Source organism: Orbicella faveolata, unplaced genomic scaffold (assembly GCF_042242905.1).
Source record: "Orbicella faveolata isolate gen_17 unplaced genomic scaffold, um_ofav_v1 contig_34, whole genome shotgun sequence".
NCBI classification, from domain to species: domain Eukaryota; kingdom Metazoa; phylum Cnidaria; class Anthozoa; order Scleractinia; family Merulinidae; genus Orbicella; species Orbicella faveolata.
The window spans coordinates 31034015-31050202 of NW_028301563.1; the positions used below are offsets into that span (position 1 = coordinate 31034015).

General features: G+C 39.2%; 1 protein-coding gene and 1 pseudogene across 2 annotated transcripts in view; one reads left to right on the top strand and one right to left on the bottom strand.

The window, feature by feature from the left end:
* Window positions 1-12382, bottom strand: part of LOC149105750 (uncharacterized) — a 35420-nt pseudogene extending 23038 nt beyond the window's left edge. Inside the window, exons 1-14 of the transcript XR_016201716.1 lie at window positions 12338-12382; window positions 11656-11762; window positions 10318-10492; window positions 9466-9661; window positions 8837-9060; window positions 8315-8425; window positions 7413-7575; window positions 6854-7044; window positions 6277-6387; window positions 5941-6088; window positions 5360-5459; window positions 4815-4867; window positions 4111-4380; window positions 3456-3530 (exon numbers count right to left, since the gene is read on the bottom strand). The product of XR_016201716.1 is annotated as an uncharacterized LOC149105750 (transcript). The remainder of the gene's footprint in view (window positions 1-3455; window positions 3531-4110; window positions 4381-4814; window positions 4868-5359; window positions 5460-5940; window positions 6089-6276; window positions 6388-6853; window positions 7045-7412; window positions 7576-8314; window positions 8426-8836; window positions 9061-9465; window positions 9662-10317; window positions 10493-11655; window positions 11763-12337) is intronic.
* On the top strand, window positions 79-1803 carry LOC110042311 (uncharacterized). Its single transcript, XM_020747673.2, has one exon. The coding sequence runs from the start codon at window positions 79-81 to the stop codon at window positions 1147-1149; it is 1071 nt and encodes a 356-aa protein (XP_020603332.2). The 3' UTR covers window positions 1150-1803.
* Window positions 12383-16188: the final 3806 nt, after the last annotated feature.

Here is a 16188-nt window from a genome sequence, read left to right on the forward strand (position 1 = left end):
AAACGTCCCACGCGAGATCTGGATTTCGCAACCAGATTAGATCTGTTCCATCAGTATAAGATATTTTCAGTGCGAAAAATGGCAAGAAACAAGAGAAAGAACATGAAGGATAAAAGCAAATTCAAAGCTCTTAGAATTGAAGCAAAGAAGCGGTGGCGAAACAAAAAGGCGGAAGAAAAACGCCTCAAGCACGCAGTCGAGCAAGCCGCTTCAGAAAAAAGTCCTGTCGCTGTTGGTGAAGTCGGGGAACCCAATCCTGCAGCTGCCCTCATTCAACCCGATAAGCCATCGGTAAGCCGTCCTCTAGAGCAACAGGAGCAAGTCCAGGTACGGATGGATAAAGCTGCTGGACATGAAGAATTCGCCAACGTGAAACAAACGTCAGACGAATTAATCAAACAAATTAATCCCACGGAGATATTCAATGCCAACAAGTTCTTGGGCTCTGGTACCTTCGGCACATGCCATCTTGCCCACTACAGAGGAATTTTAGTGGCAGTGAAGGAATTCAAGTCAAGACGATCAAGGCCCGACAAAGATGTGAAACGCGAGGTTCTAAACGAGGCCCGAATGATAAGTCACTTGGGTGACCACCGTGGACTCCCCTTGCTTTTTGGAGTTATCACGAAGTCAACGCCATTTCGTCTTATAACTCAGTTCCATGGGGACAAGATACAAAGTTTAACGCTTTACAAGGCCATGAAAAGAGTGGAGCTGGACAAGCCATGCTGGCTTCGCATCTTAAGAGGCATTATCGAGGCCCTTAGCCATGTCCACAGCAAGGACATTTTGCACAACGACTTAAAGTCAAACAATATTGTACTCGAAAAACGTGGGAAAGATTGGAATCCAGTAATCATTGATTTCGGGAAAGCGCGTTTCATTTCCAATCCTAAAGCACTAATGTCCTTGTCTGCGTCTGCACAAGAGCAGTACCGGCGTTCATATCCTCACATCGCACCGGAAATCGTCCGCGGAGAAAGCCGACAGAGTGTACAGTCAGATGTGTTTAGTATTGGAAGGATTGCTCTTGCCATTTTAAATTTGTTGCCAACTGCAACAGCGCTTTCGCTGAAAGCAGCAAAGCAAGCTATTTTAGACAATCCAGCTAAGCGGCCAAGTTTGGAGGAACTTTTGCTGCACTGTTGACACTAGTTTTAGATTCTTTTTGTTTTCTCGGGCAACTAGACATTAACTTTGGTGTTTGCCGTTTCCTTTTTATCCGTGTAGGATCAAGCAGTTCCCACCTTAAGGTCACTTACATGTAGCCTCATGCGATCCGAAACGTTTTTGTGGGTTTCAAGCTAACGAAACACGCCGGGCTAAATGTTAAATAAATATTATGCCCAGCGGAACTAATTAGTCGGTTCTAGTTCATAATTCGTAAAATAATTTGTATATTTATAAAGATTTTGAAAATAGTGTTTCTAGCCTTACGCGATTCGATAAGTTTCGTGGGTTTTATGCTGACGAAACATGCCGGGCTCAGCCCATCAGACTAATCAGAACCTTTAGCCAGTTTCACGGCGTTTTAATTCGGTTCTTTAACGTTCTACGTCAGTTTAAGTCGGTTCTAGTTCATTATATTTAAAATTATGTCTATTTTGTATATATATTTTGGTGAGATGAGTTTTTATTTCTTTCAAGTCCAGAGGGCACTTTGTCAAGTCTCTCGCTGATTGCGTGGATGTTTACGTGTCTTTAGGCTATTTGAGGCTGGCCAGCTATACGGGCATGAAGCCAAACGGTTGTGTTAAGTTTTTCACACGTCATTATTGTGAATAAAATGTCATCAGAAATGTCGTAAGTTATCAGTTCTCTTTCACGCTGCGATGAAGAGATGTGCGAACCACGGGCTCGTGTTACTGGACTTAATTAGTTGAGTGTGGATTGAATCCACACTCAGCCTAATTTGCATATTTTTTTTTGCGGGTCAAAGCTCGTCATGAGAGCTCTGCTGGTTTCAAAGATATCCATATTGATGGCGAGCTTTGCAGTGATGGAAAGAAAATTGCTAATGGTTTCAATAAATTTTCGCTTCAGCCGCTGTACGCCTTAAGCAGGCTCTCGATAGTGTTGCTTTTGAAAAAAGAAGGGCTGATCAAAAGGATAATCGATTAATACCAAATTTTAAATTATCGCTGTTACCTTTTCAGACTGCATCTGGCGTGGCATGCACCATGGATTGCTCACTGAGGCAGTATTTATTGACTTGCGAAAGGCATTTGACTCCGTTGATCACGAAATACTTATTAGCAAACTAGATGTCATATGGACTTAAGGACATTGAGTTAGACTGGTTCCGAAACTGCCTGACAGACCGTAAACAGCTCGTGAATTTTGGTAAGAAAATCTCTGCTCCATGTCCTATTACGTCGGTGTCCCACGAGGGTCAATTCTGGGTCCTTTCCTCTTTGTCCTGTTCGTCAACGATCTGCCTATAGTTCTAAAACGATGCCAGATTCTGATGTGCGCTGACGATACAGTCATGTATTTCACCGCTAGTATATAATGCCCAAGAATTCAGTAGTACTCTTACCAGTGAACTCGCCAAGGTTAATGTCTGGCTCGTAGACAATAGTCTTGTTATTCACCAGGGCAGAACAGAATGTGTTTTAATTGGCACTGGTTCTAGGTTAGCAACTGCTGATTGTTTTGTAAATATCGATGGCAAGGAGCTAACACGGGTTGCTGAGTATAAGTACTTAGGAGAAATTTTGGATGAGTCGCTTTCATGGAACGTGCATTAGTAAGAGAATAGGAATTCTTGGCTGCACCAGGAGGAGCATTAGTATGTACACTGCTACTATGATTTACAAATCATTTATTCCTCCTGTTATTGATTACTGCGATACCGTTTGGAACTGTTGTGGACGTACGAATGCTGATAATATAGAGAAGTTACAAAGACGCGCGGCAAGGATTTTCATGCAAACCGCGACAGCGGTGATAATGCGCTAGCACACCTTAAATATGATACGCTGAGGCTTAGACGGGAGTTGCAAGTGCTAAAATGCCTTGTCATTGGCTCGGCGCTATCAAAGAAATCGCGCTCTGTTCCAGGGGTTTTTCGCGCGGGTCACAATAGAAGACATGACCGACACCGGAAACCGCGCAAGAAAAACCTCTGGCACCCAGGGTAAGTTTTTTATGGAACGCTTAAAAAAATTATTTGCCAGAACTAATCCGTGAGCGCTACATTTCATTGATTCACATTGCAAAATTCAGACCACTCAGGAAGAAAAAGGTTGCTTCTGTTTCCAATCAAGGAAACCTCGAAACACTGAAATTATAGCACGCTTTTTTAACCCAACCACTTGATATATAATCGTTATACATTAAATAGTATTTTTTTCATGGAACCTAGATCACCTACGGCCAAGTGGAAGGCTCCTTTTTCAGTGTCAGACGTCAGACGAGTGACAACTGGGTACAAGATTAGCATTTTTACTCACCGTGATTCCTCCACAAACCAACCAACAGCCATTTGTTTACAGCAGGAGGAAAGACGTGAAGACCCAGAGAAGATCCTGTGGGGATGATAATCATAACTGTAACAAGGCTCTCGAGTCTGATTGATTATCAGTAGGTCCTATTTTAATACCTATTGCTCAGTGTACCCTCGTGCCTGGTGTTAATGGACCACACGCGTCATTTGCGCGCGCTGTTGAAGAAAAGTTGCTCTTGAATGGGTTCTCCTTCTCATTTATGATAATTACGTCATCATTAATTATAGAACATAATTATTATATAATAAACAAATTATTTGTTTCCTTAGCCTTTGTCAACTTCCAGAACACGCTCACTGCGGTAAAAGAATACCGCTCCAGTGAAAATCGATGTGGAATTGCGAGTAAAATAAATGCAAGTTGATCGGTTTAGGTATTAATTTTCTTTTACTGTGACTTGAATAAATAGCAGGACCCGGAAAAGTGACTTCGTTTGTTTGTTTGTTTGTTTGTTTTTTACTTCTCTGTGGAACCAGGTAACAGCTATCAAATCAGACGGGTTATATATGTTTTCCGCAATCAGTTTTGTACCACGGAACATAGTTGTACAATGGAGGTATTCATGAATATATCCCTGTAATTATCCGTATTAGCGACTGACCTCCCCATGTATTGCGTTTGACGTCAGTATCCGTCACTTCTGAAGCTGGAAGCCGAGTAAATCGAGTTTCTGGCACAAACGGAACTTCTGTAATAAACTTCATTCCCGGCTTGTCCCGTATGTTCCCCCACTTAACTGGCAATATCACGTGCCACTGCCGGCCATATACGTCATCACTTTCCATGTACAGACGGTGGCGTTTGCTGACACCGTATAGACGTTTATTTTCAGGATCAAACGCCAGAATTGTAAATAAGGTTGGATCAAGAGCTTAGACGAAATTAAAGAAAACATTGTATCAAGTTCCACTGGTATGCGCACTTGTTACGGTTTGAATTCTAATTAAAACTGCTTTTTCAACCCTTAAAGCCTCGTCATCAACATAGATTTTCTCCTTAATTGCCTTTATATATTTACTGCAAAAACAGTTCGGAAAATTGTTAGGACAATTTTTCAGTGCTGATCGTTTAGCACATTCTCTTGACCTTTGCGATGGAGTATAAATTAATTTTCCGAGGAGAAGTCTGATCGATCTTAATCAAGGAAATTTTGATCAACAGCATTAGCCAAAGGTGATAATTCCCTAAATTCCTAAGACCTGTGTGATATAGTATTTATCTCCTTGCCATAGAGAAATTTTATTTTGATGACTCTTGGTTTCGTAACTGCGCAAGTTTAGAGATCACTTTTAGTTGTAATCTTACCAAAGTGAGATTTTCCTTCATTTTGGGTCCCCAAACATGTGCTTCTTGGAAACCTGTTAAGATTAGAACGAACGGCAACTGTAGTAATCTACAATCACTCACAATCACGTAATAATTAAAAGTGCCCTTTCCAATGTTGCACACCAAGATTCTACTTTTCATGGCTTCGAAGAATGTAGGTGTTTGAAGCGAAAATTTGCAAGACCTTTGTAAAAGTTAAAAAAGGTTATAAAGCGCTTATCACTGAGTGTGGAAAAGTTTTAAAAAAGTTATAAAGCTCTTATCACTTGAGTGTCGAAGAGTAATTGGTTTTGTATTACCTCGCTTTCCTATTGGCTTGAAAAACTCGTGCCACTTTTTCAGCCAATCAGAAATAATACGAAGCTAATCGTGACTCACGTGCGCTCGTTTTCGTCAGCAACATGCTTCGAGTTTTGATTGGTTCACTGGATTAACTATGTCCTTTGTGATTGGCCGGAATGATTACTTTGGTTTTACTTGAAACAAGAGAATATCTTTTTAAAGATGTTTACATGAACACTTACACGTTGTCTTCACTGTATTCTCCAAAACACAGAAACACAATCGGCTCCTCATTGTCGTCATGTGCACAGAGAAAGCCACGCTTTACTACTGCTGGGAATTCTGAAAGGTGAAAACAAAAGCTCATGTAAAAAGTTGCTGATTATGTCATTACAGCACCATCAGTTTAAGCAAAATCTTAAGTCCTCTATCTTTCTGGAAAAAAGCTTAAAAGCCATACTCTCCTGCGCGGCACATTTATTCATATAGCTTATACATGGAAATACCTATCCCCACCCCCACCCCCACCCCCACCCCTTCTTTTTTCCTTCCTCTCACCCACTGGTTTAACACATTTTAGCAGTTTCTGGTTGATAATTGTATTGTTACAGAAACTGTGCATACCTCAAGCTCCTGGACAGTTTTTGGTTTGAACACTATCACTCCTCCGAAATCTCTAATTCAGCTTCACACACCTCCCCTTAAAAATTTTGGCTTTTCAGACCCCCACCCCCTCTGAATCACCAATGACCTACCACGGGGATAGATATTATCGAAAACTGGACACAAAGCTTATTGCTAGATTTCACAAAGTACTGTCTACCTTTTTCTTTGACTGGCTTCCCATACACCTCCACGCGCATGCATCTTCTTCCTTGCGTGCCACTGAGGTCAAAGGTCACTGTCGAAGCCTTCTTGGGTACGATCAAGGTGTGCGTAATCACGTGGTCTACCTGGTTTCCTTGGAAATGCTACAAAACCAAAATTGAAAAAGCCGTTTCAATTTAATGAACAACCTTTTTACAAGCATGCAAAATTAGCATCATAACTTTGGACGCACAGTAATTGGGTATTGAGCGTAATGTTTGCCAAGGTGGCAAACATTAAAGACTATTCTAAGGTATAAAAAAAAAATGTCTGAGATATCATTCTCAGATACCTTTTTTTTTCCATGCTCTTGAACGATTTTCCCATCAAATGCTAGGAAGACAAATTCAGGGGGAGGCTCGCATTCATTTTCTGGGTGACACAGTTTTCCCTGCATTGAGATCTGTTAAACACAAAATGTTAAAAGCTGAATATTGAACTTTGGGTAACGCTTCAACAGCAAACTACAACAACAATAAACTTAATCAACGTGTCTAGGTAAAATAGCTGAGGGTGAAACCCTCTGCTGGCTAAGCCTCTATAATCCTCAAATGATCCCATTAGATTTAATCATAAACGGCTCCTCTTTTATGGATCCCCTATTCTAATAAGCAAGCACTACAATCGCCACATGCATTTGGACCTACTTGATCTGGCGCCGAATTCTCACTTGTAGCCCGAGAGTAGCAAAAAGTATTGTTCATCCTGTAGAATACGGTTCAATCACACATCACAAGTCACATTTTCACCCACCACTTCCCCCCCCCCCCTTCCTCACCCACCCCTTTTTCTAAGCGTATTTAGTACGTTGCCTTTTACTCTACATTATTTTCCCAGAGGGGTTGTTCTTTTTCTGTCGAAACTCTTACCTGAGTAATGTAGTACGGTTTTGTGAGATTGATAGTTAATGTCCTAACACTATCCGACTCCTGAACACACCATGCTTTTTCTGGTCCCGAGTTGAGACGGGACTGATCCCGAGTCCCGTTCTCTGTTTCACTCGATGCATTTATCTGGGAATCTTTGATGGCACCAGACTCCATTCCAAGGGGGCGAGGAACTGTATTAAGGAAAAAAAACGTGATAAAACGTGAAATAATCAGGCTCTCGAAAGTAACTGATTTAATAACAATTACACTCCGAGCCGGCTCCTTTCAACTGAAGGCTTATTTTCAAATGGAGTCAGTCATCTCTATTAAATTTAATAAAACGCCAAATACTTGACCAAGTCTGCAAAAGAAATTGCCCCAATATTGGGTCTTGTTGTGAACATTTCTTCATCCTTTAAAGTAACATTTTTTCCATGAAGTAGTAAAGCAATTTTGGTGAGTCCTTATGGCACATTCCTAGGTGAAAAATAAGCCATATATTTTTCTATTCTATGCGGAAAACCTTGAACAATTCAGGTATAAAGTATAAGTCGCTCACCATTTCTGTTATCCACAAGATAACATCCATAGAATTCAATTGCCATCGACAAGCGTGTCTTCCAAGAGCGCGGATTGATGCGTAAATACTGGCCGATGATTGGAGGACTGATGACGGATACTTTCACCGGCGGAAATTTGCTGTTAGCTGTACATGTAAATTCCTAAGAGATATGGTGTTGAGAATTTTTAAAAGCCAACTACATAATATGTTGTTTCCAGAGGGGAAAAGCATTCGTGCCACGGTGATTCATTGGAACTTGTCCCAAAATGTCTGGGGTTTTATGTGGGGTTGCGTCGAAAAAAGATAAATTATTATACAATGGCGACAAATTCAAAGATGTAAGTTAAAGCGTACAATTTTATAAGGAGAAAAAACGACACCAAACGAACCAGGAATAATTATGAAATTTAGTAAATGGTTTGAACCCAGGAGTATCAGTAGTTCGTATAGTGTGATCGTCCGGGTGTCGGGGTAGTTCTGAAAAGAACTGTTGTTGGTGACTGACGTTTCGACAACCTGAGCGGAAGTCATCTTGAGGGACAAGTGAATAGTGTTTGTCAGTCGATGATGTTTTTAGTCTGGTCCGTTGAACGTGATTGGTCAGTTTAGCCATGATCGTATTGGCTGAAAGACTCGTGTGGAGTTTGTCATCAGTCATTGGTCGATTTCGTTCCGTCTATTGTTAGTCAAATTGTTCTCACTTGACTTTGAAGATGACTTCCGCTCAGGTTGTCGAAACGTCAGTCACCAACAACAGTTCTTTTCAGAACTACACTCACGCGGACGATCACACTATACAAATCGAACTAATTATGAAATTGTTTTGATCAATTCGGCGGACAGGGGAAAATTGGTTGAAAAAAGAATGCGTGTGAAAACTCAGTAAAGTTAACGATTACTTTTGGTTTTCCGCTTGTTTTGTCCTTGTACACCATCCACATTACGTTGTCATTACTGGAATGTACCAAGAACGAGGTCACGTAACTGCCATTTGATCCCTCGATAGAAACCTAAAATTGAATGTTAGCGCAAACAAATATCAAATATTTTCATAGCCAAGAATAAAGACCTCGACACGCATATTTACACTTGACAGTCGGACAAAAGCACACCAAGTTAACACAAAATAAAATATTGCGGGAATATATTGGGGCGTCTAGGTTTGATGCACAAACTGACAGTTACACCCCCGGGGGGGGGCGGGGTGGTACTCCCAGAAAAATCAGGTGGTGATGTGAGACTCGATTCCCAAAACCCTTACCCTCAGTTTAAGACTAAATCTATGATTTTCCCTACCCTATTTATGACCTGGCCAAAAATTTGATACCCTGTTTGAGACCAAAATGGCCGAGATCGAAACCCTATTTCTCCCCCCCCCCCCCCCCCCGGGACAGTTACAAAAGTAACTTAAGTTTCATTACCATTTCAACTTTAGTCTTTGTGCGGAAATCCACTTGAAGAAAATTGTTGCGGTCATAATGAAGCATTCCGTCTTCAACCATAAACACACCAACAGAGCCTGGTCTTGAAAAGTGAGGACAGTTCCCACTTTTGTTTCGTTCAGTCTTCATGTAAGAGGAACTCGACAGCTGACTTTCCTTGATTTTGCCATCTTTCATCCCCAAGGGGCGAAAACGGGAGCATGCTACAAAAACAAAATGATAAATAAGAAATTTTGGCCGGATTAACTTACTAAATTTTCACTGAAATTCAACTAAGAACTTTAAAATTTGCGTCAGCATGGCCATCAAACAATGTTGTTATGGAAACATATAACAACGCTGAGTCCATTCAAGAGAGTAGATACAGCAATGATGTCACGTTATAACTCATTCTTTAATTAGACTCAATTTTGCAAATTTGTTCGTTCTGTAATTCGTCTTTATCTTCCCAAATCTTGGCCATCCTTGTCCATCTTCGGCCTATTAATACCTCCTTGGTAATTCTGTACCTTTAGAAAGTGTTATTGTGTGGCCTTCGCAAAAAAAAACCCGAATCACATGATGTTAAGAAAACCAGGATATTCCATCATCATAAATTATTAACTTACTTGGTGCGTAGAACTCAAAGGAAGACCTTGCTCGTTCTGTTTTTGGAGCTCCATCCAGGCTTTCATCTTCCCAGTAATATTCCACTGCTACAAAAGTCGACGTTTGTGAAGTTTTTCCCGGCGAGGTTCTCTTCTGATGGTCAACTTTGAGATTTATGGCGAGGGTGATATTTTGGCAGGATTCCAACTTATCAAACTGAAATTTATAAATTCATGGAGAACAGTCTGTGATTTTTCTTTAGCCGAGTAATTTTAAGTTTATTTTGGTCGATTTTAAGCCTTTCCACGAATATCAAGTTAAATCACCTAAATAGCTTTGCGCAAATTCTCAAAACATTTTCTAAATATCACAAAACATTTTCTAACTATCTCGAAAAACGTTCTCAATAGTTTCTTGTTTTTATTTTAAAGATAAGCCGATTTTGAGTCACTAAGGCCTAAACTTGCTTAAAACGTTCTTTTAGTCGGCAGGAGTAGGGGAGGCAAGTTGCTAATTTAGAGCTTTTAGCGATATGGAAAACACATTTTTCCAGGGGAAGTCGCTGAAGTGGATTGTTTCTGGCATATAACTGAGTATTGTTTCAAGAAAATAGCGAGGAAAACAGGGCTAAGCCAAAAAAAGCTATTAAACTAGTACTAAATATCCCCTAAAATTTTCTAAATTTCTTAAATTGTTCTTAATATTTCGGAAACTTCTAAAGATCCCAAAAGATATCCGGATAATTGTGGAAAGCCGGCCCTAGTTTGTTTACACTTCATAGTTTTGTTTGAACAATTTGTCAAATAGGTAAACTTACTTCATTGCGCCGCACAGATTAGGCTTAATTATTTCCTAACCAATCATTATCTTACCTTAACGATCAAGGTTGACTCCTGACTTATCAAGCTGGTATATTCTGGTCCAGTTACGTTTTGAGCCGAATCAAACTCGAGCTGTTCAGGGAAAGACCACTTCACCTCCAGGTTGGCAGCGGCACCTTTTGAATCTTGGTCGTGTGCTATGAAAAGGTGCTGAGTGGCCAAACCACTGTGAAAAGAAAAGCATGGGTTCACTTACAACAGAATCATTTATCATGCTTATGACATCAGCTGTAGATACATTAATTCAAATACAAGTCGTGTCTTTCCATTAAATAAGAACAACTATCGATCGTCACTCGGCTAAGACGCTTTTATCACCGCTTGTTTTTCCGCGTTTGACGTTTGCGTGTTTCCCGCGCTTGGCACGGGTTGTGTGGTGTCTCGCGTGTGGCGCGCGCGAGTAGCCTTGTTTTCTTCAAGCTTTGACTGAATAGCTTTTTGCCTTTGGCAAATATCATGCAAAATCGCCTAAATATCCTTCCAGAAAACACAAATAAAACTATATTTAACTTGACGTTTCGTATGTTTCGACATACATGTACTTGTACATCTTCCCCAAAAACTTTCAGTCTAAATGTCCGGAGCAAACGATTTTCTAAATACCTCGGAAAACCCCATAAATATCAGTCTTATTTTTGTCTTAAAAATAAACCAATTTTGGTGGTAAGTTAGGTCAAATATTTAATAATCTTCCAAATTTTCTTGCAGCAGTATTAGAAGATTCAGGTGCATGGATGTTACTATTATCCGCCATTTTGGAAATTGCTGCTTTAGTGCTTTTTAGTGATTGGAGTATATTTTTCAATTGGGAGGTCACTGTCATGGATTGTTTCTGCCATAGCGCTATGAATTGTTTGAAGAAAATAGCGAAGAAAACACAGAGCTCAGCCAAGAAAGCTGTAAACATACAGTCTCAATAGTTCTAAATTTTCCGGAAAAATCTTAATATTTTCTAAATATCTCGAAAACTTCTAAATATCCCCCCCAAAATCGGGCAATTTGTGGAAAGCCTAATAACACATACATGCATAAATCCTTTGTTGACTGTCCCCAAAGGGGTTTTTCAAAGACAATACCTCTAATTTAAAATTACAGCAAACCTAAAATACTGATTAATTACGGCAATATATCGGTAATTAAAGAGAAAGTTCGTTTAAGTTAAGAATTTAAGACGTTTTCAAGTAGTTCCCATTTGAATTGAATTTCGATTGTTATAATCATTATTGTTATTGTGGGTTATAGCTCAGTTGCAACAACCACTTGAAGTACTTGAAGGCTACATGCGAAAAAAATTGAAATCGAACAATGGTATGCTATGTTACACCATACCCTTGCACAATGGGTTCAGACTGATTAGCCAGCGATACAGAAACCACTAGCCTCGGGTCTCCTCCTTTTGTAGGAACACAAAATGCTTGGGGCGCAACGGATTCAGCCTAAATAGGAGCAGAAAAATTAACATTAAAATAAGTTTCGAATGTCTTCATTAAAGAGAGAATGAAAACTTTATTGATGAAAACACTGAGCAATTCTTGCTCAGAGGATGTTGTAATGGATAACATTGTTTTAACATCTCTTTGAGAAATTAAAGCGATATCCTGAACAAACACAATGCTTCAACAATTGAATTCATGCAATGTGTAAAACAGAAGCTACACTGCTTTGCACATAAATTTCGAAAAGACCTCGATTGCAACTCGTGGAACAAATGAAGAATACGGAACGCGAAACTAAACAAAGCACGCACTTCCATTAATACAAACTCCTGAACTCTGTGTAATAAAGTTTAAGAGCTGAAGAAATTGCTATTAGTTTGACATCGACAACATCCAGTGTAGCCTGTATGCTTCAGTTTAAAAGTAACACGCCCAAACAGCCGAGATGTGGCCATTTTAAGAGTTTCAAGAGGGCGCACACTGCATACAATAGCCTGCTTTCTTTTGATAACGTTAAAATCACGGTTCGATCAGCTAGTATAGCGTTGGAAAGAAATCCTTGAAAAAATTCTTACCATAGCTTGTTTGAGCAACAACAGCACCAAGAGAGATGCTATCATTTTAACTTGAATGGCCCAAAGCGTTTCACATCACAAGCAACAATGGAAAAGACACCACTGAAGGAAAGAGGACTAAAAATTGATAGCAACAAACGAGTGCTTACAATATTTAAATGTCACTGCGTTTAACAAAGTAATGACATGTTTATTCTATGGTGAAATAATGTCAGCTTGGATCCATTAAACATATATCAGTGGAGTTTGCAGAATTTACTTTCCTTTTTCACTCAAAGAAGAGAAAATAGTTTAGCCAGAGCAAGACAAATGATTTACCAAATCACAACTCTTAACGAAAATGGCCTCAACTGCATACAAAAAATCTGCTTTTTCAGCCCTAAAAAATTCTGCTTATTTAACTGAGCTGTAACGCAGTTCTTAAATGTCCAATTTTGTCGGCCCGACGTTCAAACTCGACGCATTTTGAAATTAAAACACCAAAGTTTGGTTTCTATATTGAAAGGAGATAATTGACTTTAATGCATAACTGGGCATGATACGCCGTTCAAACTCGACGCATTTTGAAATTAAAACTCCAAAGTTTTACTTTCGATAGTGATATATGGAAAGGAGATAATTGGCTTTAATGTTTTATCGAACAACTTTCCGTTGGAATTTAAAACGGACTGGCAATTTAACTTTACCTAAACTCTTTTTATATAAGAATATTGTTTTTCCAACCCAGGCTGAATATTCTTATTTTTCTGCCGATTTGAGGGTGAAAATATGGCTTTTGAATATTCTTAGATTAAAGGAATACAAACTGGACTATGTCGACACAACGTCAGATTATCTGTCCTATCATGACTTTGATGGCGTGAAAGTAATTTTGAAGCCAAACTGCAGGCAATAAAGCCTGACATGAAACACATAACTTCTTGCAGAAATTTCATTAGCATCGAACATACGGCTAGTAATGTTTTTGTTGTTTTTTGGCGAGTTTTGCCGTCGAGAGAAATTATATTCTTTTCAAAATCTCAGCCTCGGGGTTATTCTTAAAATATTCTTACAACTTCGCAAATTTCAGCCTCGATATCTTTATAAGATATATTCTTATAAAAAGAAAAGACTGTATTGCAGCTGCATACTTTTGGCAGGTAGATATTTTATGTTCAAAAATTGAAAGTTAGAGTGGATATGTTAATGCCTAATCTAAGTTAAGTGATAACATCATCTGCATAATCGAAATAATTGTCTCCAGACAAGTTTAAAAAAGCTCTGAAAAAATGAAAGAAATGTTCTCCGCATTTTCTCATGATCAGTGGTTGGTTTCTGGACATATCTTCGAGAATTATACGCTCTCTGTGCTATAAACGGTGGGACAAAACTCTAAAATCTACTCAAAAAGCCTAATATTAACGAGCCACCAGCTGAATAGTTCTCTTCATGATAAACTTTTGAAGAACAAAGTGGATTAACTATTTCAAACTATTACTGACGTCACAAGGGGTAAAGGGGTTGTTAAATTAAAGAAAATATCGCAACAGTCCGTGTGTTTAACACTACATTTCAACCATGAACCAGTTTCGTATAAAATTATCGGATTTCTGTTGTTACAGTTTTTAAAATATTCTGTTGAGTTTCTTGACTTGAAACTCTCTTGTACATGGTTGAAACACGTTCCCGCTGAAATTTAGTGGTATTGTGTTGCGTTTGTTAAGAAAATAGAGAAACCTGCTAAGTGTGTCTCCTGTCTGAGTGCACTCTAATTTAATGATTATTTTAGCTGCATTTGAGCCAAATTACTCACTGCCGAGAATGTTTTATTATTATTAAACTGCAAAGTTCTTTTTTACGGTTTCAGAATGCTTAGCAACACCATTCTAATTTTTTTTTGGAAAAGTTTTTCGTGTACTTGATTTAAAGCTTTCACCTATCCGAACTAGTGATAACAACACTTTATCTGTTAATAATCCATATATTTTACAATTTTCTTCCCTCTCAATTTTTTTGACAGTGACAGCTATTTATCATTATATAGCCTCAAGAAACATCATTTTGTTTCCAAGGAAAACAGACACTAAGAGTTAATCCATTGGGATGAACTTCCCGTTGGAAATTAAACTCCCACATCTCTTTAAAAAGAGCTGCAGGTGCAAACATGTGTTATCATTAAACAAGTTTTTAGGTGTAAATAGCTCTCTGAAAATATCGCATGGAGGCAGTTTCTTAAATCGTCTGTGCCAGGTGATCGACCAGTGACATATATACTAAAATTGCCTTAACAGATGTTGGAAGTCTCTAGAGTCGGGGAACAAAATATTGAAATTAAAACTGGAGAAAATACCAAATTAATTAGCTAACTAATTTTTACTGAAAACTCCGAAAAAAATACCGAAGTACGTGACCACTCTATGTAATTCCCCGGCGTAATTCCACACATTTTCAAGATAGCTTAGTTAAATTCCTCGTCTTTAATTTAGATATGAACCACTTCTACGAATATGAAATACGGTAAACTTGAAATGCAGTCATACATGGTTGTAAAACCAACGGTGTTTTAATATCGCTACTGTTTATTTTAAAATGTCAGAAAATTGTCATTAATATTTTGTTTTGAATTGAGTAAAGTAAGCACCTTGCTGCTTGACTTAGTGTTGTTACTTTAGCTAAATTAGTCATTGGGAGTGTCGCGGAGGAGTGTTTCTACCCACAGTTGACGGTGTTATAGTTCTACTGAAATCAAAACAGTTTACAAATGTAGCCCATAAAAAGGCTCGAAGAGCGCACATAACATCCGTGACCACTTCACCTGTCAGTCGGCTGAGAATGTTGTGTATTGCACTTCATGTCGTCGCTGCAATTGCCTGTACATCGGAGAGACCGGAAGGTGACTACGGGAACGTTTCAGCGAGCACCTCTACAGCATTCGAAACCGATCGCGCGGGTTTCCTGTAGCTGAACATTTCAACTCCGCCTCCCACTCTCTGGATGACATAATGGTCTGTGGCTTGAAACGGTGCTCTGGCAGTAACATCAGCCACAAGCAGCATGAAATGAAATTAATCTTCAAGCTGGGCACGCTTCGACTGAACGAACTGAACATTAACTTTCATTTTTTGTGACTGTGAGTCTAGCGCGTATTACACATACGCGCGCTAAAACAATGGTTTTCCTATTTGTTTACTGTGTACTTCATGCGCGCGCTAACCGCGCGTGCCTACGCGTACAGTTTTTGTATGGCGTGGCTCACGGCAATCATTCCACCTACTGAAGACGGGCTAAGCCCGACACGTTTAGACTAGCAGAGAAAATTTGACAATTTTAGAGCCTTTTGAGCATTAATTCTAACCCATAACAATTTCATAGTAAAAGAGAAATGTCAAAACCATGTTTGCTTTAGATTCATATTTTTTACCCTAAGAGGAGTCGTTGTTATGTGTATAGCGGGTTCTTACTATATAAAAATAGCAACACACAGCTGTTTCGAGAAAGATTGTCTTACCAAAACGTAAAAGCGTCCGCGACGATGTCGAAAGGTGTTATGGTTAATGGTGGTTCACGGTTGCTTCAAGAAGAAATTTAAGGTGGCTCCCTATAGTTTTACGATCGCACGCGCGCTTATGGCGAAAGCTCAAGTAATCTGCACGCGATCAAAGTTAAACGTCAGTGTCTTTCGATATTTTATGACGTCAAAATGAGTACAAAAAGCAAAACTGACAGTGAATTTTCTCGCGTTTGTGCGAGTGGAGTGGTGAGATTTTCTTTTCCCATGGATCAACTCATAGTAAAGGCGTCTGATTCTCATTAACCCTTCTCTTAGCTTATCATCATCAATAGAAAATTTCAGTGTAGAGATCGAGATGGCC

What these genes read in the sequence shown, in the direction of transcription:
- LOC110042311 (XM_020747673.2), top strand. Translation starts at nt 79, where the DNA reads ATGGCAAGAAACAAGAGAAAGAACATGAAGGATAAAAGCAAATTCAAA.